General features: G+C 39.2%; 1 protein-coding gene across 5 annotated transcripts in view; it reads left to right on the top strand.

Annotated features, from left to right (window-relative positions):
- Positions 1-27611, top strand: part of GIGYF2 (GRB10 interacting GYF protein 2) — a 133051-nt gene that overhangs the window by 17881 nt on the left and 87559 nt on the right. For all 5 annotated transcript variants that reach the window (XM_069585483.1, XM_069585457.1, XM_069585463.1 and 2 more), the window contains 3 exons: positions 8414-8497; positions 20270-20399; positions 21290-21385. In XM_069585483.1, the coding sequence (XP_069441584.1) occupies positions 8457-8497; positions 20270-20399; positions 21290-21385 (267 nt within the window). In that variant the 5' untranslated portion in view covers positions 8414-8456. The remainder of the gene's footprint in view (positions 1-8413; positions 8498-20269; positions 20400-21289; positions 21386-27611) is intronic.

Raw genomic sequence — 27611 nt, 5'->3', positions numbered from 1 at the left:
TCTTGACTGGGCCTTCAGAACTTCTGTAGGTAACTGCAGTGTGGTGTCCTGGATTAGGTGCTAGAACAGAACAAGGACATTGTTGGAAAAACTGGTTAAGTCTGAGTGTAGTGACTAGTGTTGTACCAATGTTGGTGTCTCATTCGTGACAGGGATACTGTGGTAACGTAAGTTGTTTGTTAGGGGAAGCTGATGAAATTATCTGTAATATCTTTGTAATATTTTATAAATTCATGTGTACTAACTGTGTACTAAGTCGTTTCAGTTGTGTCCGCCTCTGTGTGACCCTGTGAACTGTATAGCCTGCTAGGCTTTTCTGTCCATGGAATTCTCCAGGCAGTAATACTGGAGTGGGTTGTTGTTTCCTTCTCCAGGGATAAATTAGTAATTATTCCTAAATTTTATTTTATAAAAAACAATACTATTGTAGATCACAGCAGCTACTATTTCTGCATTCTTCTCAAACCTTACCCTGTCACCTACTGGCATTTGCATATTTATCTGAGAAAATTGAGGCCATCAAATGTGAATTTCCACAACTTGCTATTCCCCCACAAAAAGCTTGCAGATATCTTCAGTCACTTGAACATATTTTGCTCTTGTCACAAGTGATAGGCATAGCTTCCCCCCCCCCCCCGCCCATTTGTTCTTTGAAGCCCTGTCTAGCCTGCCTTCTCACAGCTGCACTTCCATCATATTTTTGCTAAATTGTTTCTTCACTTTTTGATTGTACTAGTACTTTTCCTTTAGGATGTTTTCCTCTAAAGTGAAAGCGTAAATTTTCTCTCTACTCTGCTTCGTTTCTCTTTGCTTTTTCACAGCTAAGATTCTAGAAAAGGTGGACTGCATCTGTAGTCTTCCCTTCCTTACCTCCCAGCCTCTGAAACCTCACTCTGTCCTCACCATGCTTCTTTAATTGCACTCTTCAAGTCACCAGTGACTGCATTATGGAAGCCAGTGAAGACTTTCCAGTCTTTCTATTTTTTTACTTCAATATTTGAAACTTCTGAATTCTTCCATTAATATATATATTTTGGGGGGGGGCAGTGTTATCTTTATTTTAAACACAAATTAGTAACTTACTAGGAAAAGAATTACTCACAATTTCACCATTCAGAAGTAAATATTACACCTGGGGGCATCTGTAGATAACCACTAAGAATGAATTTTAAGAATTATTGATTGTAGTTATATCCTCTGTATCCTGTAACCTACCTGTCTTGAACACTTAATATATTGACATTTTTTTCAAATCAGTGAGTATAGTTATTGTCACTTCTCTCTCTCCTCTCCTGGTATGTAGATCCCATGCTAGCTGTTGGATTACTGATACCTCTCCTTTCTCTTAACTCTTGCTAGTTTATATCCTCCTGGCATCCTGAATGATCTTTCTAAAGTGTGAATTTCATCGTGGACACTTTCTGGCCCAAATCTTTTCCTAGCCTTCCATTGCTCTTGAGACATAAAATACAGACTTCTGTGATAACGGCCATGCTTTTTCAAACTGCACTTTAATTTTTAGCCTTATTGACCTAATGGATGGATAATCAGATAATCTCCCTGAAGAACCTCGTTGTTTTTCCTTTCTGCTTTAGATACAGTGGGTGTGGAAGAAGCTAGAGTCAGCGACCTTGACTTCAGGTGAAAGGTTAGGGCTCAGGATGCCCAGCTGCATGGTCTCTTCTCCTTCCTGTGTCCTAGTACGTGGGGTTTGGTGAGACTCTGTCTTTTCCCATCTAGACCTCTTCTTTGAAATAGTTTTATGGAATATTTGGATACAAGTCTGTAGATTTGCTTCCTAATCTCTGTCTCATTATGACTCCACACTGGAGTTCAAGATGTGCATGTATATTAAGTTATTTAGGATGGCTCCTCACATTCGTTTTGTCTAAAATGGTGTGTCCTTCCTCCCGATTTCTTTTCTGTTTTTTCTTTCCTTTCAAGATTTTCTATACAGTTTCCAAAAGCACCCCACCCCCAGTATTGCATGCTATAGGTTCCATTCCATTTTTGCATCCTTTGTTCAGATTTTCCTTCTTCTCCTTTGGGGAATATTTTATGGAGTGTTTATTTGAATGGATCCTTGGTTTTGTATAAGCCACTGTAAAGGAAGGAGGATGTGAGGGTGGGCCTTCTAGGGTAAGAGGGTGGCATGAGCATGAACCACAGAAGAAGGAGAATGCAATAGAGAGTTGAAAGTTAGCATTTGGCTTTGAGTTTGGAGGTGAAACAGTGGAAGGTTGGGTTGAGAAGGTATAGATTGTCAGATTGATGGAAACCTGAAAATACGAGAAGTTTTGACCATACACAGAGGGTTTAGAAAGATGGATCTTGTTGGATGTAATCAGAGGCAGAGTCAGGAGAGCAGATCAGACATTTTATTGTAGTAATCCAGACATGGGTTAACAAAAGTTCAGCTATAATGTAAGAATGCAGGTGGAATCTTGAAGGGAAATTGACCAAATTTCAGGCAAAATGATTACATATGAGGGACGGAAGAGGAGGGAGTTTCAGATGATTCTAGGCTTTTGAGCCTGACTGACTAGTAAACTGAAAACAGTGGTGTGTTAGTCACTCAGTTGGATCCAGCTCTTTGCAGCCCCATGGACTGTAGTCTACCAGGGTCCTCTGTCCATGGTATTCTCCAGGCAAGAATACTGCTGTGGGTTGTCATGCCCTTGTCCAGGGGGTCTTCCTCACCCAGGGATCAAACCTGTGTTTTGGTCTCCTGCATTGGCAGGTGGGTTCTTTACCACTTGTGCCACCTGGAAAGCCCCAAAACAGTGATACCTTGATCAGTTGTTGATTAGATAGATAATCTGTAATTCACAGCAGGGGTGGAATTTGTGGGAGAATTTTCATTGCTCTTGCTGTAACAACACCCTCACTTCTTGTATGTGCTATGTCAAGGTGAAAATGAAAATGTTAGTTGCTCAGTTGTGTCCAACTCTTTGTGACTCCATGGCCTGTAGCCCACCAGGCTCCTCTGTCCTATTCAGGGAAGAATACTCGCGTGGGTAGCCATTTCCTTCTCCAGGGATCTTCCTGACCCAGGGGTCGAACCCGGGCCTCCCACATTGTAGGCAGATTCTTTACTGTCTGAGCCCCTATTTTAAATTCTCCATGATTTAGTTGGCAGAGTTCTACCTGAAGTACTAGTGGAGAGCACCATTGTAAATAAGATTCAAGATAATATCTAAACGGAATTTATAGTTAAAGGATCTGTGGATGCACTGAGGGAAGTTAGGAGAGAAACTTGGGGAACGGTGACTAAATTGGAAAGGAGTAAAGATGGGGGAAATGTATCTGTAAAGGGCTGGTCATGGAGGACAAGGAAAGAAATAGTTTCAAGAATAAGACTATCTAAAGAGGCAGAAGAGCATGGTGGGGGCACAGTCTACAGAGTCTGGTTCAGATCCCAGTTTGCTGTGAAAATCAACTGTTTCTAATGATCACAAGTCTCGTGGGGGGTTGAGTTGACAACCTGTAGCTTAGTGGGATATAAATGGTGGCAAAGCTTATACTCGTTTTGATACTTTACTGCATACTTAGAAATAGCAGTTGAGAAATAAGTCCCACTTTCCATTCCAAATAATTTATAATTCAGAGATATCGTGTCAGACAATCCAGTACATAAACATAAATCTATTAGAACTGGGCTCATTTAATTTGATTTGGAAGGAGCAGTCTGGGGTGGGGAATTCAGAATTAGAAGCTATAGTACCTTAAATTAGATTTCTTCAACAGTCATAATTTTTAGATTTCCTGCTTTAATTCATAAAGGAGAATGAGCAGAACACCATTCTGAGTAATGTAGGTCTCTTTAGTTGATAATTAAATTGCTTGGATTACTGTCTTAGGTTCATAAGGGTTCTCCAGAAGACTAGCATAGGGCATAATCTTACAGAAACCCACATTATAAATGGTAGTGAGGCTCACAGCCCAAGGCATTAAAGAAACTTCTGAGCTTTCAGTGTTTCTGCTGTATTTTGACTCTTCCTGAAAGTTTGTAGGTGGATTGAATGACAGAGGACAGGAAAAGGATTTCCTTGGTTGATGTTCTTCAGGTGTTTCGTGAATCCAGGGCTTCTGTAACTTAAGACCGCTGCCTGTACAGCACAGCCTCTAGGGGCTCCGTTTGCATCCTTTGTGGTAATGACACTCCTGGAGTTTGTATTTCCAGGACCTGTGTAGCCTTGTAGTAATTAAAAGGGTAAAAGCATATTAAATCTCTTAAGAATGATTTTAGTATTTTCACAAATAGCACAAATAATTCCGTTTTTTATTAAGATTTACTTGCTTTATAAATTCAGTCTGGTTCAAGTCTTGACTTGCTTTATTAATTCAGAGCTGTTTTCCAATGGTCAAAGTCCCATAGGGGTTTGAATATAAAACAGTTGACTAGATGGGGCTTAAAATGGTGATAAAAAAACACTCCTTTAGGATGTTCCATATTACAACAAAATCTTACAGTTGTAGTCTTTACAGGAGAATTTGTTAGCCAGGTAGGTCCAGGATCCCCTGGAGAAGAAAATGGCAACCCACTCCAGAATTCTTGCCTGGGAAATCCTGTGGATAGGAGCCTGGTGGGCTGCCATTCAGGGGGTCACAAAGACTTGGACACGATTTAGTGACTAAACCACCCACCACTTGTTGTTCAGTTGCTCAGTCGTGTCCGATTCTGCGACCCAATGGACTGTTGCACACCAGGCTTCCCTGTCCTTCACCATCTCCTGGAGTTTACTCAAACTCATGTCCATGGAGTCGGTAATGCCATCCAACCATCTCTTCCTCTGTGTTCCCTTCTGCTGCCACCTTCAGTCTTTCCCAACATCATGGTCTTTTTGAATGACTCAGTTCTTCGCATCAGGTGGCCAGAGTATTGGAGTTTTGGCTTTAGCATCAGTCCTTCCAAAGAGATTTAGGGTTGATTTCCTTTAGGAATGACTGGTTTGATCTACTTGCAGTCCAAGGGACTCTCAAGAGTCCTCTCCAGCACCGCAGTTTGAAAGCATCAGTTCTTCGATGCTCATGCTTCTTTATGGTTTGGCTGTCACATCCATACATGACGACTGGTAAAACCATAGCTTTGACTAGATGGACTTTTTTTGGCAGAGTAATGTCTCTGCTTTTTAATATGCTGTCTAGGTTTGTCATAGCTTTCCTTGCAAGGAGCAAGTGTCTTAATTTCATGGTTGCAGTCATTGTCTGCAGTGATTTTGAAGCCCAAGAAAATAAAATCTTTGACGGCTTCTACTTTTTCTGCTTCTGTTAGCTATGAAGTGATGTGATCGGATGAAGTGATATGATCGGATGCTGTGATCTTCGTTTCTTGAATGTTGGATTTTAAGCCAGCTTATTCACTCTCCTCTTTCAGTTTCATCAAGGGGATCTTCAGTTCCTCTTTGCTTTCTGCCATTAGAGTGCTAACATCTGAGGTTGTTGATATTTCTCCCAGCAATTGTGATTCCAGCTTGTGATTCATCCAGTCCGGCGTTCTGCATGATGTACTCTGCATATAAGTTAAATAAGCAGGGTGACAATATATAATATGCCATCTTGCCGTACTGCTTTCTCAATTTGGAACCAATCTGTTGTTCGATGTCCAGTTCTAACTGTTGCTTCATGCCCTTCATACAGGTTTCTCAGGAGGCAGGTAAAGTGGTCTCGTATTTCTGTCTCTTTAAGGATTTTCCAGTTTGTTGTGATCCACACAGTCAAAGGCTTTTGTGTAGTCAGTGAAACAAAAGTAGATGTTTTTCTGGAATTCCCTCGCTTTCTTTGTGATCCACTGGTTGTTGGCAATTTGTTCTCTGGTTGCTCTGCCTTTTGTAAGGAGGACACTTGTCTTAATTCACAGTGGGTACCTTACCTGAGGTCTGGTCATGATCACTCCCTTGATGAGTGATTTCAGTAGGGATATACCATAATCTAATTGAGTCTAGTGTGCATCGCTTGTGAGATTCTTCATTTGTGTATTACTAAGAAGGAAATAATACTGCAGAGTAAACTGAGGGCATAGTTCTTTACTTAGAATTTTTATTTTACAGTTTTTAAAAAATTCTTTTAAATTTATTTAGCAAATAAGTCTAACAGATTTTCATCAGGCAGTATATACTTTGTGCATACGTTAAGAGAAGTATAGAAGTAAAATAGAAGTTAATAGAAGTAAAATCAATTGTTAGGGTATTCTTCAGCTTCTAATTAGATATTCTCCAGCTTCTGCACATTTTATGACTTTTCTAAATCATGCGGAACTTAGAATTGTAGAAGTCTCCTTCCTCTTCACTCTCCCCACCTTTGTAGTGTCAGGTCATTAAGGGTATTGGTGATGAAACATTTCTTAAGAGAATGCTCCATTATTCTTTCGTCTTTCTGAAATGCAGTGATTTGGTGCTTGTGTAGTTCTTAAAAGCATTCTAAGCTGTTTAATTTTTTCCCCTTTAAATATTAATACTTCAGGGCTGCTGCATGTGGCCTTGTGGATTGTGCAGTGTCAATCTCACTAACAAACCACAAGCTTATCTTTTTTATGTGTTTTTTTTCCTTTCTCAAGTTCCATAAAACAGTTGCAGTCATTCCTCCAGTGATGGAGAGTTACTTTACTACTATCCCATGGCTTTATTTGCTTTCCTTTTTGATACACAACATGTTTCAATTTAGAATTATAGCATAATTTTTTTGAAGGCATTGTAAGCAGCCCTTAAAATCAGCTATTAGGAACAACACAATTAAGAAGATGACAATAATGAGCAGCTCTGACCAGGCTTTATCTATCCTTGTGCACACAATGACAACTGTGATACAACTTCCATTGTGGGCCAGTAGCAGTTGTAGCATGGCACTCATTAAGGTGCATTCCAGTTTCAGAGAGTTTAAAGTTAAAAGCCGTATGCCTTATGTTGTTTTGGAATCATCAGTTGCTTATGAGGTGGTGAGGGCAGTAAGTTGATCTCATTTGAGTCTGATGTGCACGCTTATCTGGCCAGGGAAAGGTAATCAGGGTTAAGTAAGAATAAGGAACTCTGCCTGAAACCCATGTGGTTGACATTTGTTGTTGTTCATTTGCTAAGTCTTGTCCAACTCTTTGTAACCTCACGGACTGCAGTATGCCAGGCTTCCCTGTCCTTTGCTATCTCCCGGAGTTTGCTCAAATTCATGTCCATTGAGTCCATGATGCCATCCAACCATCAGAAATACCTTCCAGGAAGAGGGCAGATAGAGAGTTGACTATGGATGTTAGCATGCTTCTGCTTTGCCCTTTCTGTGTTTTGATTGGTATGTAGTTTATTGGTTTTAGATCTTTTAAACAACAGTCAGGGTGATGTGATAAATCTTGTAGATATTTATCATGTGTTTACAATATTTATAGTATTTTCTATTTTCTAAACTCATATTCTTTTTTTCAGCTTTATTGAGATGTGAAATGACATAACATTGTCTTGGTTTAAGGTGTTCATGTGTTGACTTGATTAATTTTTCAATGTATATTGCAAAATGATTATCACCTAGCATACATCTCCTTCTCATCACATAATTACCTTTTCTTTTTTTGTGTGTGTGTGGGAATATTTAAGGTCTGCTCTTAGCAGCTTTCATATGCATAATACAGTAGTATTAGCTGTAATAGCCATGCTGTACCCTGGATCCCCAGAGCTTGTTAATCTTAAAGCTGTAGTTTTTACCTTTGACCAGTTTCTTACCATGTCTCCCACCCTTCAGTCCCTGGTAACCACCACTTTACTGTGAATTTGGCTTGTTAAAGATTCCACATATAAGTAATACACAGTATTTGTCCTTCCCTGTCTGACATTTCACTTTAAGTTCTGATATCTTAAAATTGCTCTTGAAAGATGACTCATGAAATTGATTAGTGGATTATTTTCACTTAATGGTCCAAGATAATTTTTTAAAGAATCACTAGAGTGTAAAGTGCTAAGGAGACAGTGGGGAGAGTTGTGGCAGAAGCTGTGAGATAGATAAGGAGAGGTCTTTAAGAATCTTTGATGTACTTCATGGTGATGGGTGAGCCATTGCAAGCCAGTAATACAAGTTATTAGTAAAATGTAAATCTGTCACCCCTCATTCCTTCCCCACTGCCTAAAGGCTGAAAAAAGGAAACCCTTCATTCGGTCCCCAGTGCCCTGCATGGTCTGCTTCCACCTGTCTCACCAGCATCTCTTGTACCCTGCCTCCTTTTCCTGTGTAAACATAAAAAGATGGTGGATTGGAATTAAGGGTGGATTTATTCATTTTACTTTGCCAGCTGTATTATAAATAGGCATTTAAAAAACCTCATTCTGGTGACTGGTTGAGAGGAGCATAAGCAAAACATGCTCCCTAGCTGTACTTTCTGGGCTGGAATTCTGATTCAATCTTGACCAACTGTATGGAGATGTTTTCTCTTGAACAGGTTTCTCTGCGTATAAAAGTCTGTTGTAAACATACGGAAAAGAATGGCAGCGGAAACACAGACACTGAACTTTGGGCCTGAATGGTGAGTTTTCAAAACCTCATCCTATTCAGAGTGGCATGACTAGTTCAGTAGTAATGTATTTGTGCAGCTGTTGGGGGCTTATAAAATGTGCATGTTTTAGAGACTTTGCTTTATGTGCCTAGTTGAAAACAATATAACCAGTCAGGAATAATTTATATTTGGTTAGTGACTGCATTTGTCCTTTATTAAAAAGTCTTCCTGTTCTGGTTGTATAATGATAATGAATTTAAAAGTCCTCATAGTCCCACCACCCTAGCAAATTATTTACTTTGTGTTTGAACCCTTAGGTAGGTTGGAGTATAATTTTATATAATTGTAACATTTTATATTTATATGTTCTCTGCTACAGTGTTTTGTGAGTGCTGTTCATACTTGTTTGGAAAAAACAGTTTTTATTCAATTATTGTTTGATTATTTTATTGATGGGCTACATAGGTGATCCAGAATTATACTGGCTATAGCCCATCTAGAATCAGGTTAGCATTTGCTGTAATACCAATTAATCAACCTTTGAGTCTCTTACAGATATGTTTGGACCCTGAATATGGAATTCTCATGGGACTTTGAGATCCATCACATTGTAGTGTGACTCTTTCCCCCTCTTCTTCCTTTCCCCCCAAAGTTGGTGATTGAAGATCCTCGTCAGTGGCGTGAATAACGATAGTTGCTTTTCCCATTCAGACCTTGAATCAGAGGCAGTATATAAAGTAGATGATCGGAATAGTGTCGTACATGTCCTTGATTGTTTCAGTGGTGGTGCTTTGATAAATGTTCCAGACTTCCTATAGTAACTCCCTATTTGAAGACTCTTATTAACTTAAGTTATTATATGCATTTCTTTTTATATGTAATTCTTTAATTTTCTTGGTCCTTGTAGCTAGCATTTGGAGACTGAGGAGAAATCATTCGAAGTTTTAAGAACCGATGCAAGTTATATGCTTTGAGAGTTTATTTTGGAATTGTTGACCTAAATTGCCTGTTCTAGTTCTTATTTTATATTTAAAAAATAACTTTATTACCAAATCAATGTATACTTCTAAAAAAATTAGCAATTACAAGTGATCCACAACAAGATAAAATTACCGTAATTTCACTATCCATGGTAACCGCTGTAGTAGGTTGGTATATCATTCTAGGTAGCTTTATGTATGCTCATTTGTGTAAATGTACATTTATTTTCATAAAAATGGGATCATACTGTACATTCAGTTTTGTAACCTGTCTAAAAAAACATCAAAAGTATCTTTTATATCAATAAATATTTTCTGTTACCTTAAATGGTTGCACTTTATGGATGTACCATCATTTATTTAATTAGTCTTCTAGATGTAGCACATATAGGCTGTTCTCAGTTTTTCATTATTATAAAAAATTTTTTGATGAATATTCTTGTAGCTAAAACCTTATTCACGTCTTACCAGGTGGCTTTAAATCGTACAGCTCAGTGTGTAAACCATTTAGTGTGCAGTTTTTTGCCTTCATTTGTAACTACTGCTCTTTTGCACTTACACACTCACATGTCTTTTCTATGTGAAGACATGGTTAAAATCATCAGCTAATTTAAGGAAGTTTTTTTTTTTTTTCCCTCTAAGTCTCTCTCTGTTAAGAGTTAAGAGAGAGAGACAGTACCAGTAGTTTATCTAAAACGAAAGGAAAAGAACCACTCCTGCTGATTCTCTCTGTAGAGTCATTACACATTTAACATGATGCTAAATGGGTTGAAAACTATGCCTATGGGACTGTAGAAGTTTTGTTGAAACACAGCCACACTCATTTGTTTCCATATTATCTGGCTGCTTTTCCACTGTCCATGGCATTCTCCAGGCAAGAATACTGGATCCCCTCCTCCAGGGGATCTTCCCCACCCAGGGATAGAACCGGAGTCTCGTGCATTGTGGGCAGATTAGACTCCTTACCATTTCAGCCACCAGGGATACTCCGTATATAGACTAACATAGCTCATGTTTTAAGTTACTTAAGTCACTCAGGTGACCCTGATCTAGACTGCTGCAGTATGACTAGAGACTGTCGCTGTGTTTTTTCTGCATGTGCCATTTCATCCGTTTTGAGACTTGAGGTAAGGAACTGTGTCCAGAATAACTTGAGAATCATAGTTTAGGAGGATTACACTGAATCAGTGTGTAACTCGGAAACATACAGAAACATTTACTGATACTGTATTCTTTTTACTAACATTTTTATCATGATGTAAAACACTATGTTTGGTAAGAGTTGTGTGAAATGAAGAGATTGATTTGACAGTAGGGAAGATGAGAGAGCAAAGAAAAATTGTGGTAGGGACATACCATGGATGACCGTAAGCATGGACTTTTTAAGATAGTAGAAAAGATTGAATAGAATCTTTAGGTCTTAGCTGGTAGAATCTGGTAGAATCATTAGGTCTTAGCTTATCTTTCTATTTAGCATAAAGAAATGTATTCCATAATTACCAAAGCAGTTTTAAAAAGAGTGTGATATACTTAATGGAGGAGTAAATCATTTTTATATATATAAAACAAGAGTCATTTTAACTTCAAATGTTACCATCTTAGAGGTTTTCTGACCATCTATAACAACCGCCCCCATTCCCTACCTCCTTTCCCTGTTTAATTTTTTCTTCACAGTCTATATAAAAATATAACATGCCAGTTATTTTACTGATTTTCTTTATTATTTATATGCCATCCTTCGGCCCCCACTAGACTGTGCGCTCCTTTGAGGGCAAGTACTTTGGTCTTGATTTTTGTACACTTTGTTCATTGCTGTAACGTCGGTGCCTGGCACATAGTAAATACTCAATAAATGTTTATTAAATGCATGAGTGAAGTGTTGGAAAGTAAAGTCGTTTTTAATATTTTGCTATTGTCAATATGTATACACATCCTTTAATAGTTCTGTTTGTGTTACTGTTGATTTCCTTTGGAATAATATCTCGGAAGTGGAATTTTAAAATCTGAAGTTTAATTTTTAAGGCTTTGGATGATATATGGACAGACTGACCACAAGAAGGATTGTATGAATTTAATTCCCATCTGTTGCCTGTTTGTTTACTCTCAACAAAACACAAAGTACTACCTTAAAGAAAAAAAACTTTTTTAGTTCTAAATCTGGTAGGTTTCTTCTTTTTAAAGAATTTTTTGTTAGTCCCAGTAATAAGATAATTCACACTCAGCTCCAGAAAACCTTGGAGGAAGCAATAGTTTTATTGCTATAAAAAAGCAATATTTTTCCCTGAAAGGAAAAATAGATGTCAATTACCCTTAATCCTGCCACCCAAAGAACCGTTGTTAATATTTTGGTTTCTATCCTATTCTTCTTTCTTGGCAAATGATTGTGTACTTCAAGACATTTTAAAGGAGGAAAACAAATTCATTATGACCTGCTTTATTTTGGTATTTTATTTTTTTTATTTTGAGCATCCAAAATCTGTTCAGATAAATTGGATAATAAAGGAATTTATCATAAGGGAAAGAAATGATTCCAGACCGTTAGCTGGCTTTATGGAGAAGGAGCCAAGGAACTGGTTTGGGGTTTCTTCTGTCTCATCTCCATGGCCTTAAGGAAATGTACCCAGGTCTTCCCTTGCAAAGAATGAGGTACTTTTGTTTTTCCCAAAGCACTTTTTTTAGACCTGTGTTAAAGTGGTTATGACCTCGTACTGTGTCTGTTTATATCTGTTTAGTTTACTCAGAAAAGAGCTAGTTCCATTAAGAAAAGCACTGTATTTCTCAGTTTTGGTAAGTCCATTGTTAAGCTAGTGTGGGCACTTCATAAATGTTGAATGATTCAGGTCTTATGGTGGGGGACATAGGGCAAGAGAATTCAAAGCTGAGATTTTTAGATTACTGTTCATGATCTTTGTTGGGTTGTGAGGGAAATGAGAAACATTCTGGAGGATTGATTTATTAATAGTCCCAGTTTTTAAAAAGAGTAAAAAGATAACTGCCATCTGAAGGAATTTGTTGTTATCCTAGGGTGCATTTTAAAAGAGAACATTAAGAGTTGTTTAGAAAACATTTTATGAAGGGCCTCATGGTTTACATCTTGGGTTAGGTAAGGAGATAAGGAGGCAGCAAGGATAAGGAACATGAGAAAGTGAAGGTGCTCAGTTGTGTCTGACTCTTTGCGACTGCGTGGACTGTAGCCTGCCAGACTCCTTTGTCCATGGATTTCTCCAGACTAGAATACTGAAGTGGGTAGCCATTTCCTTCTTGAGGGGACCTTCCTAATCCAGGGATCAAACCCAGGTCTCCTGCATTGCAAGCGGATTCTTTACCATCTGAGCCACCAGGAAAGCCAAAGGATATGGTATCTACTTTTGAATTATTTATTTAGTGGGGAAGCTGACACTAAGTAATTTCACTGTCAGTGTTATGAGGGGGAAGATCCCCAGAGGATGTAATGGCAACCCACTCCAGTATTCTTGCCTGGAGAGTCCCATGGACAGAGGAGTCTGGCTGGCTATGGTCTGTAGGGTTGCAGAGTCTAACAGGACTGGAGCGGCTTAGCATGCACACACGCACATTGTAAAAGGAGTATAACGCTCACACAGGATGTTCAGCTGCCTGTTCGATGCCTGCAGGCTTCTCATCCGTTATAGTTTGCATCCTTTATAGTTTTCCAAAACTGAGCTCATGAATATTGCCCTTTTAAATTTCCTCTTCTATTTCATCTTAACATCACAGTGTGCCTGTTAGCTCAAACCAGACATCTTGGAGTCATCCAGGTCATTTTCTTTTACTTCTATATCCCTGTGTCCAGTCCATCACAATGCTGTGTCCGTTCTAACTCCAAAATACTTCTTGAACCTATTTGTTTCTCTCTTTCTTCATTACCTCCAGCCTAGTGTAAGCCACCATCATCTCTGATATAAACTAAAGGACAGGTCTTCTAATGTTTCCTGTCTCCTTTTCTTCTGTGTTGTCCCCACTGCAGCCAGAGTAATCTTAAAATGTAAATCGGATCAAATTGTCTCCAAAATCCTTCACTAGTTTTCCATTTGTATGACTGTTTATTAGCTTTTCCTTCCATTAGCCAATTAGTTCTGTGAACATTCGTGGGTACTTGTGTGTAGCCAAATACCCAGGATCTAGATCTCTCTCCTTTCCCTCCTACGGCCCTCTTGCCAAACCCCTGCTGCTGCTGCTAAGTCATTTCAGTCGTGTCCGACTCTGTGCGACCACATAGACGGCAGCCCACCAGGCTCCCCCGTCCCTGGGATTCTCCAGGCAAGAACACTGGAGTGGATTGCCATTGCCTTCTCCAATGCATGAAAGTGAGAAGTGAAAGTGAAGTCCCTCAGTCGTGGCCCTACTCTTCGCAACCCCATGGACTGCAGCCTACCAGGCTCCTCCGTCCATGGGATTTTCCAGGCAAGAGTACTGGAGTGGGGTGCCATCGCCTTCTCTGTTCCAACCCCCTACCCTCCTCCTGCTTCTCATCTTTTCCATTCTTCCTTTCCACTTAACCTCTCTACTTCCAGGCAGTTCCCATGGCATCCCAGGTGAAAACAATTAGAAAAAATACTCCAGACAACAGAAAGCCTGTGTGAAGACAGGTGGACGGGAAACTATAGGTTTAAGTGGGAAATTCCAAGACCTTTTGCCTTGGCTATATTGTGAAGTGTGGGTGAGAAGAGCTTGCAGGCAGCCTTTCTATGTTAAGTGTTTGATTTTACCTGATCATTGCGTGCCAATGAACTGTTAATCGGGGAGCATTTTTATTCAAATTTGCTTTTGAAAGAAATAACTGGTAGTAACGTGGAGGATGGACTTTGACTGGTTAGATCATTTAGGATGCTGTTGTAGCAGTTGAGGTAATGAGTGTGAACAATAGAAGGTTACTTGGCCAGAGGATGGTTTGAGAGATTTAGGATTTAAAACTGATTGTTTAGTTGCTAAGTCCTATCTGACTCTCTCGTGGCTCCATCGCCTGTAGCCAGCCAGGCTCCTCTGTCCATGGGATTTCCCAGGCAAGAATACTGGAGTAGGTTGCCATTTCCTTCTCCAGGGGATCTTCCTGACCCAGGAATTGAACCCATGTCTCCTACATTAGCAGGTGGTTTCTTTACCACTGAGCCACCAGGGAAGCCCTTAAAACCTGGTAGGATGTGATAATTGGGTATGGGGGATGATTCCCAGACTGTTAACCATTTGCTCAGTAGATGGTGGTATCCTTACCTGCCTTTGGGAATACCAGTGATGAAGGAGGTTTTGAGGGAGGTTTGGGGTCTGTTAGACCTAAAGGGCTGTGAGTGGTTGAATAAGAAAGCCTTACTCTCTCGGGGAGAGTTCACACCTGGAACTGAGTCATGAGCTTACACAGAAGTGCTTTTAGATTTGTACATCTTCACACATCTACATGGACATTCTAAACTACTTTTGTAAGCTGAAGTTTGGATTTGAACAACAGTTAACAAGTGAGGATTGTGGGTGTTGGGGAGGGGTGGTTTTGGAAGGCCCAGCTGCTGCTACCTGTCAGTGACTACTAGTACTCCTGGGATTAGCACTGGACCTCCAGTGTTAAACAGATCTCCATATGGCCAGGAAGATGAAGATGATCAGGAGAGGGAAATTGCATTTGGGCCTAGTGTTGAGGTTGTTGAACTTTTCCAGAGCAGTGGAGTAGTGGGGAAAAGCCACGTTGTGCTGGGTTTTGAAGTGGTTGGGAAGTGAGGTGATGAAGATATCTCTGAAATGAAGAGGAAGATGACCAGTGCTGCATCGCCAGAGAGGGATGCTGCATTAGAGGACTTTTAAACAAATCACTATTAGATATATTGCGAGATGAGTGGAACGCTGATAGGGAAGGATGGAGTTTCTAGAAGAGAGGGCTACATGGAGCACGATTCTAGAGGAGGTAAAGGTCACTGGTGGGTTTTTAGGGAAGGATGTTATCTAGATATGTTTCAGCTTTTGCAGATAGCAGTGGGTGAAAGAGGACTTGGGACAGGATTTGTTGATTACTAAGTGGAGCACAGCCATTCTCCTGGTTCAGGCTACCGTCTTTAGGTTGCATTATGCTTAGCTTGCCTTCAGAGTAGCTGGAGGACTCTCTTTAAGTATGGATTGCTGGTCATGTTACTCTTGAGGTCTGGTAACTGTAAGAAGTGTTCTGTTCCTAGGCATGGAAAGCCCCTGGGGCTTGTTCAGTCGCTCAGTCATGTCCGATTCTTTGCAACCCCGTGGACTTCAGAACACCAGGCTTCCCTGTCCTCGCTATTTCCTGGAGTTATCAAATTCATGTCCATTGAGTCAGTGATGCCATCCAACTATCTCATTCTCTGGGGATTGTTGGGTGGATTTGAAACCTTGTGAGGAGCAGATGAAGAAATTAGGGGTGTTGGATGAGTGAGCTGGAAAGCCTCTAGTGAGACATCATAATTGCAGATACTGGAATGATTTTTCCATTAGAAAATGGAAGAGCGCTTACATGTGCCCTCTAGTGGTAGTCACTCTTAGGGAACATATTAAGATATTTTAAACTGATTTTAATTATATAGATGTATATTTATAAATTAATTTTTGGCAGACTGAACCATGACTATTTTAAAACTTTGAGATCTCACTGTTGGAAAGATTTTGATCTTTTTAGTTATAAAAGCCTTTGTTTCTGACTCTTCGTTCTGCTGGCTGTGATTGTGGATAAATGGCTTAACTCCTTGGCTTTGTTTTCCCCATCTGTCATATTGTGGGTGGTTGTGAAACTTAAATGAGTATATGTAACCTTCCCACCTTCAGTTCTCAGTGGATATTAATGCCACGTTTTCAGAGAAGAGCCCAAATGTTCATGAATGTGATGTGAACCACTGCTGGCAGGTCCTTCAGCAGTGGTTGGTTGGGTCCTCCTTTGTGGGCATGTTGTTTTCTTACTGACTTGTTTAGCCTGTCTTACAGGGAAAGACTAGAGATCTCTTCAAGAAAATTAGAGATACCAAGGGAACATTTCATGCAAAGATGGGCTCGATAAAGGACAGAAATGGTATGGACCTAACAGAAGCAGAAGATATTAAGAAGAGGTGGCAAGAATACACTGAAGAACTGTACAAAAAAGATCTTCACGACCCAGATAATCACGATGGTGTGATCACTCACCTAGAGCCAGACATCCTGGAATGTGAATTCAAGTGGGCCTTAGAAAGCATCACTACGAATAAAGCTAGTGGAGGTGATGGAATTCCAGTTGAGCTGTTTCAAGTCCTGAAAGATGATGCTGTCAAAGTGCTGCACTCAATATGCCAGCAAATTTGGACAACTCAGCAGTGGCCACAGGACTGGAAAAGGTCAGTTTTCATTCCAATCCCAAAGAAAGGCAATGCCAAAGAATGCTCAAACTACTGCACAATTGCACTGATCTCACATGCTAGTGAAGTAATGCTTGAAATTCTCCAAGCCAAACTTCAGCAATACGTGAACCGTGAACTTCCACATGTTCAAGCTGATTTTAAAAAGGCAGAGGAACCAGAGATCAAATTGTCAACATCTGGTGGATCATCGAAACAGCAAGAGAGTTCCAGAAAAACATCTATTTCTGCTTTATTGACTCTGCCAAAGCCTTTGACTGTGTGGATCACAATAAACTGGAAAATTCTGAAAGAGCTGGGAATACCATTACCACCTGACCTGCCTCTTGAGAAACCTATATGCAGGTCAGGAAGCAACAGTTAGAACTGGACATGGAACAACAGACTGGTTCCAAATAGGAAAAGGAGTACGTCAAGGCTGTATATTGTCACCCTGCTTATTTAACTTCTATGCAGAGTACATCATGAGAAATGCTGGGCTGAAAGAAGCACAAGCTGGAATCACGATTGCCGGGAAAAATATCAATAACCTCAGATATGCAGATGACACCACTCTTACGGCAGAAAGTGAAGAGGAACTAAAAAGCCTCTTGTTGAAAGTAGAAGAGGAGTGAAAAAGTTGGCTTAAAGCTCAACATTCAGAAAACGAAGATCATGGCATCCGGTCCCATCACTTCATGGGAAATAGATGGGGAAACAGTGTAAACAGTGTCAGACTTTATATTTTTGGGCTCCAAAATCACTGCAGATGGTGATTGCAGCTATGAAATTAAAAGACGCTTACTCCTTGGAAGGAAAGTTATGACCAACCTAGACAGCATATTGAAAAGCAGAGACATTATTTTGCCAACAAAGATCTGTCTAGTCAAGGCTATGGTTTTTTCAGTGTTCATGTATGGATGTGAGAGTTGGACTGTGAAGAAAGCTGAGCACCGAAGAATTGATGCTTTTGAACTGTGGTGTTGCAGAAGACTCTTGAGAGTGCCTTGGACTGCAAGGAGATCCAACCAGTCCAGTCTAAAGGAGATCAGTCCTGGGTGTTCATTGGAAGGACTGATGCTAAAGCTGAAACTCCAGTACTTTGGCCACCTTATGCGAAGAGTTTGACTTATTGGAAAAGACTCTGATGCTGGGAGGGATTGGGGACAGGAGGAGAAGGGGCTGACAGAGGATGAGAAGGCTGGATGGCATCACTGACTCGATGGACGTGAGTTTGGGTAAACTCCAAGAGCTGGTGATGGACAGGGAGGCCAGGCATGCTGCAATTCATGGGGTCACGAAGAGTCGGGACACGACTGAGTGACTGAACTGATAGGAGTTGGACTTGATGACCTCTAAGTCCGTGAATAATTGGAAAGAAAACAAAAAACCAGCCCAATAACAATGAACACTTTGAGCACCCAGACTGTAGTCTAAATCTGTTTATTACCAAAGAGAATCAGGCTCCCTGGTGAAATTGTTATTCCACATCTGAGGCAAGAAATAAGTTGATTTTCGAACATTTGACATACCAGATAGAAATAAAGCTCTCAAAGACTACTAGGGTTGGGTCAGAAGGACTTGGGAGCTAACCTGAAGCCTCTCCCACTAGACAGAGATGAGAGAGTTTGAGTATTGTTAATAACTGCAGTGAAATGAAATATATTAATGAAAATAATTTTACTGTTGGAGGATTGTTAGTGAACCAAGTCATTATGAAAACTAATAAATGAAAGAAGGAAAGCTGTTTCTTTTCTTATATGAGCTATATTCTATTAGGTAATACCAGATAGTATAAGAGGGAAGTTTCTCTTTGTAGAACTACTCTACCTAGTAAATAAGAAATGACAGAATAAAGTCAGTCTGTAATCTTAGTGAATTTGGGGATCTAAGCTTCGCTCTTGAAGGACTGCTTAGCCTTGCAAAACCAACCAGACAGTATGTGCCTCCTGGTGGAGTAACATACCACCACATGGATGTAGTCTTGCCAAGTCACCTGTTTACAGGAAATGCAGAGAGCAGAGAAATGTATTAAATTATATCACAGGATAAAGTTAGCAAAATTCAGACTTAAAGAAAAATCCTTATCTTTTAGAGATAACATTTTGAAATATTTGCAGATGAAATGAGATAACTTTTCTTAAAAGAATTGTCTCCAAACTTGAAAATAATTTCCTTTAAAAACTTTGAAAGCAAAAGAGTTCCTTCAGAATAATATTAAAGGAGGGTTAGATAGGGCTGTAGAAGGAGTGGGATGGCCTGGGGACTGGGTTGATGGGTGCAGGAGAGTTTCTTCTTGATCCTTTTATACATGTTCAAAATTGTCTGTAATAAAACATTAAAAAAATAAGTAAAAAGAAAGTGAAATAAATAAAACTTTATTAGTCTCACTGTACTAATGCATGCTCCTTTTCCCCCTTGTTACTGCTTTCTACACGCAGACACGTTCTGTGTATATACTGCGTACCTGCTGCTGCTTCTGCTGTTCTTGAATAATGTGCCAGCATTTATTATTCTGCTTGACCTTCATACTTTCTAATGTACAAGTTGTAGACCCGTCCCTCTTTTTTTTTTTTTTTGGTCAATACAGCTTAGCAATTTGGGGATATATTTCAATGCTTCTGTTGAATTTTCTTTGGGCTAAACTGCTTACTTGCAGTATGTTGGTCCCTTTTACCCTTGTTATCTATTACTTTATAGAACTTTGGGCTACTCCTGATGGTAGTTTTCCCTGGAGGAAAACTTGCCATTTTTTGCTGAGATTCAACTCCTTTTTAAAATAATAACATCTTATAAAATTAACTTGTTCCCCTTTTCCCAGTTTTCTTCCTTCGAGGTAATTTCTGTTATCAGCTTGAAGTATATTTTTACCTTTCTTTTTTTCCTTAGCAGTAAATATGGTTTTATTTTTTTTCTCCTTGTACTTCACCTTTTTTTTCCCACAATATTTGCAAATTCTCTACACTGATCATTAATTTCTTTTATTAAAAGTGAATTATGAAATGTTGGAGGCATATTTAAAAGTATCACCTTTTTTATAAGTATCTGTATTTTGCATTTTCTTTTGGGGAGCAAAAATATGTTTTAAAGTATTTTGTTAAATATTAGAAAATCATTCTTTGAAGTCACTGTTTTAGTTTTTAACTCCACAAGTACTACTTAAGAATTTGCGTCATTTTACATCTTTACTTTTATAGTTTGGAAAAAGGTGTCTCCTCCTTAATCCCTAAACCTCTCAGGGATATGGCACAATACTTCTTAAGTTAAGGAAGTTGTCTACTTATTTGTCAATGAACTCAATGAACTATTTTCTTAGTGAGCTATTACAGCAGATTGCCTTAGAGCTAAAATCTTGGATACCTTGAGATAATGGCTTTTCCTTTCTGTTCTTTTGAAGAACTAAAATGAAAATCTTATATTATGTGGAAATAAAAAGTCCTTACTGCCAGCACTTTTGACACTTTGTTTTTCTATTCTGCCTGTTGTTTTAGGCTCCGAGCTCTGTCCAGCGGTGGGAGTATTACATCCCCCCCTCTTTCGCCAGCATTGCCGAAGTATAAGTTAGCAGACTATCGTTACGGGAGAGAAGAAATGTTAGCACTTTTCCTTAAAGACAACAAGGTAAGAAAGTAGGAAAGAGTTCAAAATTGCAAATGCGATTTCTGGGTTTGTACAGTTAGGTATTGCTACGTGAAATAGCCATGGTCCTCTCTTTTCTTCTTGTGTGAAAACCTGCAGTAGTTCACAGAGGCTCTTGTAAATGATGCACACTCTATGCTTTAGAGAAAACCTAAGATTTCATCACAGAAGTAGAAAGCCTCATGGAAGCAGGAGAGTGGGCAGGACTTAATGCTTTGTCTCACTGATTTCTTCACAACCTTTATTTTTATCCCATTGTGATGGCTGAGAAAGTTTTCCCTTCTCTTTATTGCATCTGGCATTCGTCTCTCCAGTTAGATATTAGGAACCAGAAGGGCAGATGCTTCTCTTGTTCTTTGCTTTTGAGTTAAATGTAAAATTTTTAGTGGAGAGAAAATCTTAAAATATAGTACCTCATTTTTGTTACTTATAAATGATCAAAACTCAAACAGTAAAAAGTATACTTCTGTTACGTAACTAGTGAGAAATAACATTTTCTACTTAAGTGTACGTTACTTTTAATTTTATTAATGGATTAAGGATCAAATTTTAATGATCGTTGCTAAGAACAGATACAGTTGCTTGTAAAATTCTCCTTACCATCTGTGGTTTGAGTTAAATGTGCACTCTGGAGTGTCAGGGTCAGTGCTATATATCAAATCTGAGCATGGCAGTCAGATGGGAGGATGGGGTGAGTGACTGGGCTTTTTAAAAATGTTTGACCCTGTCAGAATATTAATTGTGACTGAATAAGCTTTTAATCCATATCTTTGATAATCAGCAGCAGATAAACCAAACAATATTTTCTTTTTTTGGCTCCATAGAATTGCAGGGATAGCATTAATCTCATGGTCATGTGTTTGGTCAAACAGATCCCTTCAGACCTTCTGGATAAAGAATTTCTGCCTATCCTACAGGAGGAGCCCCTGCTGCCGCTGGCTCTTGTGCCCTTCACGGAAGAAGAACAGGTGTGTGCGTAGCTTTGAGCCTCAGGTCCCACCCTTGTTTGCTCCCACTGAGGCATGAAAATAGGAAGTTCCTCCTTAGGCTCTAAGGGGTGTCCTCCTTCCCCAGGTCCGCTTCGTTCTACTCTTCTTGGCATATGGATGCCTCTCTTAGTTGACCAGCTTCTGATTGAGATTTGAGGCTGTTGAGTATTACGTAGAGATAAGGACGTGTGTTAGAATAGAGAGAAAAAGGTATTTTTCTGGGGAGAGGGCCTTCTTTTCAGAAACTTGTCGTTTTTCAGAAGTAATCTGCTAAACCTGAATTCCCACCAGTTTTTACAACTAAAGGAAAATGTAAATAATCAGCTCACACAGTGTGCTTAAAACAGTGCTTTTCTGTCACAGATTTTTTAAAATGATAATTGTGAGAAAGTTAGAGTTTTGGGCTGTAAAGTAACAGATTCTATGTTACAGTGTACGATGTCCATAGATAAATAGTGGAGTTTCTGATTTCAACGAACTGTGGTGATTATTGGGCTTCCCTCATAGCTCAGTTGGTAAAGAATCTGCCTGCAATGCAGGAGACCTGGGTTCAGTCCCTGGGATGGGAAGCTGCCCTGGAGAAGGAAATGGCAGCCCACTCCAGTATTCTTCCCTGGAGCATCCCATGGACAGAGGAGCCAGGTGGGCTACAGTCCATGGGGTCGCAAGAGTTGGACACGACTTAGTGACTAAACTGCCACCACCGTGGTGATTATAGTAAAATGAAGAAAGAAAGAGCTTTTTTGGAATGCCACTTTAAATGAAGAATCATCATTACTTTTTAAGAAAACTGCTTTATTGAGACCTAAGTTACATGCCATAAAATTAAACATTTTTGTAGTTTTTAGTAGATGCAGAGTTCTGTAACCCATCCCCACTATCTAATTGAGAACATTTTTCATTATTTTTTTGGGACAGCTCTGGGTATTCTCCCTGCACTCTTGCCATGCTGTGCGTGGTGAAATCAGTCTATTAAGAAGGAAAAGCCTATTAAAAGAACTTAGTGAAATGTCCCTGGTGGTTCAGAACTGATGGGGAGCTAAGATCTCACAAACTACGAGGCATGGCCAAATAAAAATTAGACTTCTGTTAACCTACGTTAAGTTTTAAGAAAGGTGTGATATATATTTGGTGACTTTGAGCATCATCCTTCTGTAAGCAATTTCATTTCATTTGCGGTTTCTCCTAAATCAGGCTGTGCGGTGTGCTTAGTCACTCAGTCGTGTTCGACTCTTTGCAACCCCGTGGACTGTAGCCCACCGGGCTCCTCTGTCCATGGGGATTCTCCGGGCAAGAATACTGGAGTGGTTTGTCATGCCCTCCTCCAGGGGATCTTCCCAACCCAGGATCGAACCCAGGTCTCCCGTTTTGTAGGCAGATTCTTTACCATCTGAGCCACCATGAGAGCCCAGGAATACTGGAGTAGGTGTCCTATCCCTTCTCCAGGGGATCTTCCTGACGAATCTAACCAGGCGGATTCTTTACCAGCTGAGCTACCAGGGAGGTCCAAAATCAGGCTAATAGTTCCTTCTTTATTCATGAAACCTAGTATCATCTAGGGTCATCAACAAATATTTTCATTGATCAAAAGTTGTTATAAAGAATTCATGGGAAAGGAAGTAATTGCTGAAAAGTTTCTTTTCAAAAATGGTAAATTTCCTTAAAAAAAATTAGACATCTGATTATATTTTGTTTTAATTTTTCTCAAAAATATTTTTATTATGAAGCATTTCAAATAGTACAGAGAATATTATTACAAAGACCTGAATATTTTCAACTCATATACATCTAATCTTAAAATAATTTGTGTATACCTTTGTTTTAAGAAACAGAATTTCTCCTTCACCACAGTTGAGACTGCCTGGGGTGTGCCCCTCTCTGCATTTCCCAGGATTACTATGAATCAGATTACTTCATCATTCATGTTTTGATATTGTCATTACATATTTGTGTGTCCATATACCTATAAGAGTCTCTTTTTATAGGGTTATAAATTTTACATGGACCGTAGCCTGCCAGGCTCCTGAGTTCATGGAATTCTCCAAGCAACAATGCTAGAGTGGGTAGCCATTTCCTTCTCCAGGAGATCGTCCTGACCCCGGGATTGAACCCAGGTGTCCAAATTGCAGGCAGATTCTTTACCATCTGAACCACCAGGGAAGCCTATATTGAAGCTAGCATACTGTATATTATGGAGGAGGAAATGGCAACCCACTCCAGTACCTTTGCCTGGAGAATCTCATGGACAGAGGAGCCTGGCGGGCTACAATCCTTGGGGTCACAAGAGTCAGGCACGACTGAAGTGACAGCACTACTGTATAATTCTATTCTGCAGCTTGTTTTTTCTTTGAGTAATTTTTAGATTTCATTGTTTTTAGATTTCACATTCATACATATGGCATCAGTTTGTTCATCTCTGCTTTATAATATTTCATAAGTGAAAAAAAACAATAAAATACTTTTTTTTTTGCTGTAAAAGATACTCATATTTGATTATAGAAAATACAGAAAGATATGAAGAGATAAATCTTTCCTATAAAATCACCATGTGGAAATAATTACTTGTTAACATTTAGTATGTTTAGTTTATTTTTGTGTATCTTCAGTTGTCAGAATACATCGATAATGCAGACTGAATCCAACAGCGTATCAGAAGGATTATACACCATGGCCAAGTGGGGTTTATCCCCACAGTTCCAGGGTGGTGCAACATAAAACCAATATAATATACCCCATTAATAGAATGAAGAAAAGAAAAGCGCTTGATCACCTCAGTTTCCACAGAAAAAGCACACAATTCCAACACCCTTTTGTGAAAGCAAATGTAACGAACTGGGAATGAAAGTGAACTTAATTAAGGGCTTTCATGAAAAACCCACAACCAATATTATACTCAGTGATGAAAGACTAAAAGCTTTTCTTCTTGGATTGGGAACAAGATAGTATATCTACTTTCACTACTGATATTGAACCTTGTGTTGGAAGTTTCAGATGAGCTCTTAGGCTAGAAAAGGAAATAAAAAGAATCCAGATTGGAAGGGAAGAAGTAAAATTATCTCTGTTTGAAGATGACATGATCCTACATATAGAAAATCCTAAAGAATCCACAGAATAACTGTTAACACCAGTAAGTGAATACAGCACAGTTGTATGCTACAGAATCAGTACACAAAAGTCAGTTGTGTTTCCATTACTGTGTACTTAGGCGCTCAGTCGTGTCTGACTCTTTGTAACCCCATGCCCTGTAGCCCGCCAGGCTCCTCTGTCCATGGGATTTCTCCAGGCAAGAACACTGGAGTGGGTCACCATGCCCTCCTCCAGGGGATCTTCCCAACTCAGATATTGAACCCAGGTCTCTTGCGTTGCAGGTGGATTCTTCCCTGACTGAGCCACCAGGGAAGCGTTTCCATATACTAGTAATGGACAGTTTGCAAAGGAAATGAAGAAAATTCTGTTTACAATAGTATTAAAACCAAAATACTTAGGAATAAATTTAACTAAGGAGTATGAAACTTTATACAATAAAAAAAATGAAACATTATTGAAAGAAATTAAAGAAGATCCTAATAAATGGAAAGGCGTTAGCATTTTATTAAGTGTTGAAAGACTTGATATTATTAATGATTTGCTGCCAGTACAATACCCACCAAAATCCCAGTGGCTTTTTGGGTAGAAGCTGATCTTAAAATTTATATAGAATTGCAGAGGACCCTAAGTTGTCAAAACAGTTTTGCAAAGAAATAGGACCTGTACTTCCAGTTTCAGAACTTAACTGCAAAGCTACAGTAATCAAAACTGGTTTTAACTTCCCTGGTGGTACAGTGCTTTTGTGCTTCCAATGTAGAGGGCGTGGGTTTGATTCCTGGACTAAGGGAACTAAGATCCTACATCCCTTGTGGCAAAAAAAAAAAATTAAAAAATTCCAAAACGAAAGAAAACTGTGGCTTAAGGATAGATGCACATACCAGCTGATTATAATTGAAAGTTTGGAAATAAAACCAAATCACTCCATACTGCTGGATCACTTTGAAGAAACGTTGTATGTGGGTTTGTGTTACTTTTGTTCACTGCTGCCATACCTATGGTGTTTTACCCTTGCTTTTGCACTGTTACATGATTTCATTGTTTTTTCATGAGCAGTAAATCATGTGGAATTCTTCAGGCCAGAATACTGGAGTGGGTAGCCTTTCCCTTCTCTAGGGAATATTCCCAACCCAGGGATTGAACCCAGGTCTCCCACATTGCAGACGGATTCTTTACCAGCTGAGCCACAAGGGAAACCCAAGAATACTAGAGTTAGGGAGCCTATTCCTTCTCCAGCGTATCTTCCCAGCCCAGGAATTGAACTGGGGTCTCCTGCATTGCAGGCAGATTTCTTTACCAACTGAGCTATCAGGGAAGCCCAAATCATATGGTTTAGAAATAAAAATTTATCTCTCTCCCATCCTTTCCACCAGCCGTCTGTCTCCTTTTCTGAAAGGCAGCCTGTATTTGCAGTTTCTTGTGTATTTTTCCAAGTAAATATTGAATATATTTCCCCCTTTTTGTGCAGGTGGTGGTGTATACTAAGCTTTGTTCTATATTTACATTATTTTTATTGAAAAATATTCTCTGCAAATTTGGAAAAAGTATTCTTTTAGTTTGCATTTCTTTCCCCAGTGCAGAGTTTCTCAGATATTTGCATTTATATTTCTTTCAATTTTTTGTTCTTTGCCATTTTTGTTGGGGGGGATAGTAATCTTTTTCTTGAGCTAGTCCTAAACCTAACCTGTTAAATTTTCTTTTTGTGTGTGTGTTCAGTTTCTTTTTTATTGGAGTACAATTGCTTTACAGTGCTGTGTTAGTTTCTGCCGTACAACGAAGTGAATCAGCTGTATGTGTACATGCATCCCCTCTTGAACCTCCCTCCCACCCCTCATCCTACCCATCTACTAACTTGTTCATTTTTCTAAATTTAAAATTGCATTGGTTTTCATTTATGATATTTTTTAATACAGAAGCTTATTTTTATATAGCTCATTATACCAGTTCAGTCTTTCGTGATTAGTTTTCCAGTTGTTTATAAATATTTTTTAATAATTGTTTTTTATTTTTCGTTAAATGACTGCCTAGATTTCTTAGAGACGACATGAGTTAGAAAAACTTTTTAGTAAGTAGGCAGAAGGACTTGGTACTAGTTACTAACATGATATACTTTAAGGGCTACACAGATTACTTGAGCAATCAAAAATTATTCAATAAATGATGCTGAAAACTGTTGGTTTTTTAAAAAGGAATAAAGTTAGATATGCAGTACACCTTCACATGAAAATTAGTTTTAGAATCACTAAAGAAGTAACTCTTCATTTTGTTTTTATAATCGAAAAGTTTATCTTAAGGTGTTAAGATTTGAATGCTGTAATTACTAGGGCTTAATGTAAAGATTGGCTTCCCTGGTGGCTGAGACAGTAAAGAATCCGCTCACAATGTGGAGACCTGGAGTCTGATCCTTGGGTGGAGAACATCCCCTGGTGAAAGAAATGGCAACCCATTCCAGTAATCTTGCCTGGAGAATTCCACAGAGGAGCCTGGCGTACTGCAGTCCATGGGGTCGCAAAGAGGTGGACATGACTGAGCGATTAAGCACAGCACAGCACAAAAATGCAAACTTTAGGAATTCTTGACACTTGCTAGCCTTTCTTTTTATAATATATGTTGGAATAGGACAGTACTTAGAGCTGGCAAAAGATTCATTAATATTTTGAAATTAACACCTTGGATGGTTACCTGTTCAGGAATTGTTTAGACCTTCCTAGGTTAGAGTTTTGCATACCTATTCACCCTGTTACTCCTATCCGGGAGGTAAATAATTCTAGTAACCTAAAATAGCTTCTTGCTATATATCTTGTTTCCTGATGTTACCTGAAGAGGCTAGTTTATCTTTAAAATGCAAGTTAACTGAGTGTGCGCACTTCATACCCACACCCTCCCCACCACACATACTCTTAAACATACATGTACACACATATATGAATGCATGCATGTGTAAAATGTAATTACATAAATGTTTTCTTTGAACAAAATCAATGCTCGAATAAGATCTTCTGGTGGCCCTTTGATTGGACATTTCCCTGTATGTCTTTATCACGTTTAAAAAGCATTCAGTTCAATTGCTCAGCCGTGTCTGACTCTTTGTGACCCCACGGACTGCAGCATGCCAGGCCTC

The sequence above is a fragment of the Ovis canadensis genome, chromosome 1 (genome assembly GCF_042477335.2).
Source record: "Ovis canadensis isolate MfBH-ARS-UI-01 breed Bighorn chromosome 1, ARS-UI_OviCan_v2, whole genome shotgun sequence".
NCBI classification, from domain to species: domain Eukaryota; kingdom Metazoa; phylum Chordata; class Mammalia; order Artiodactyla; family Bovidae; genus Ovis; species Ovis canadensis.
This window is presented reverse-complemented; position numbering and strand designations above follow the sequence as displayed.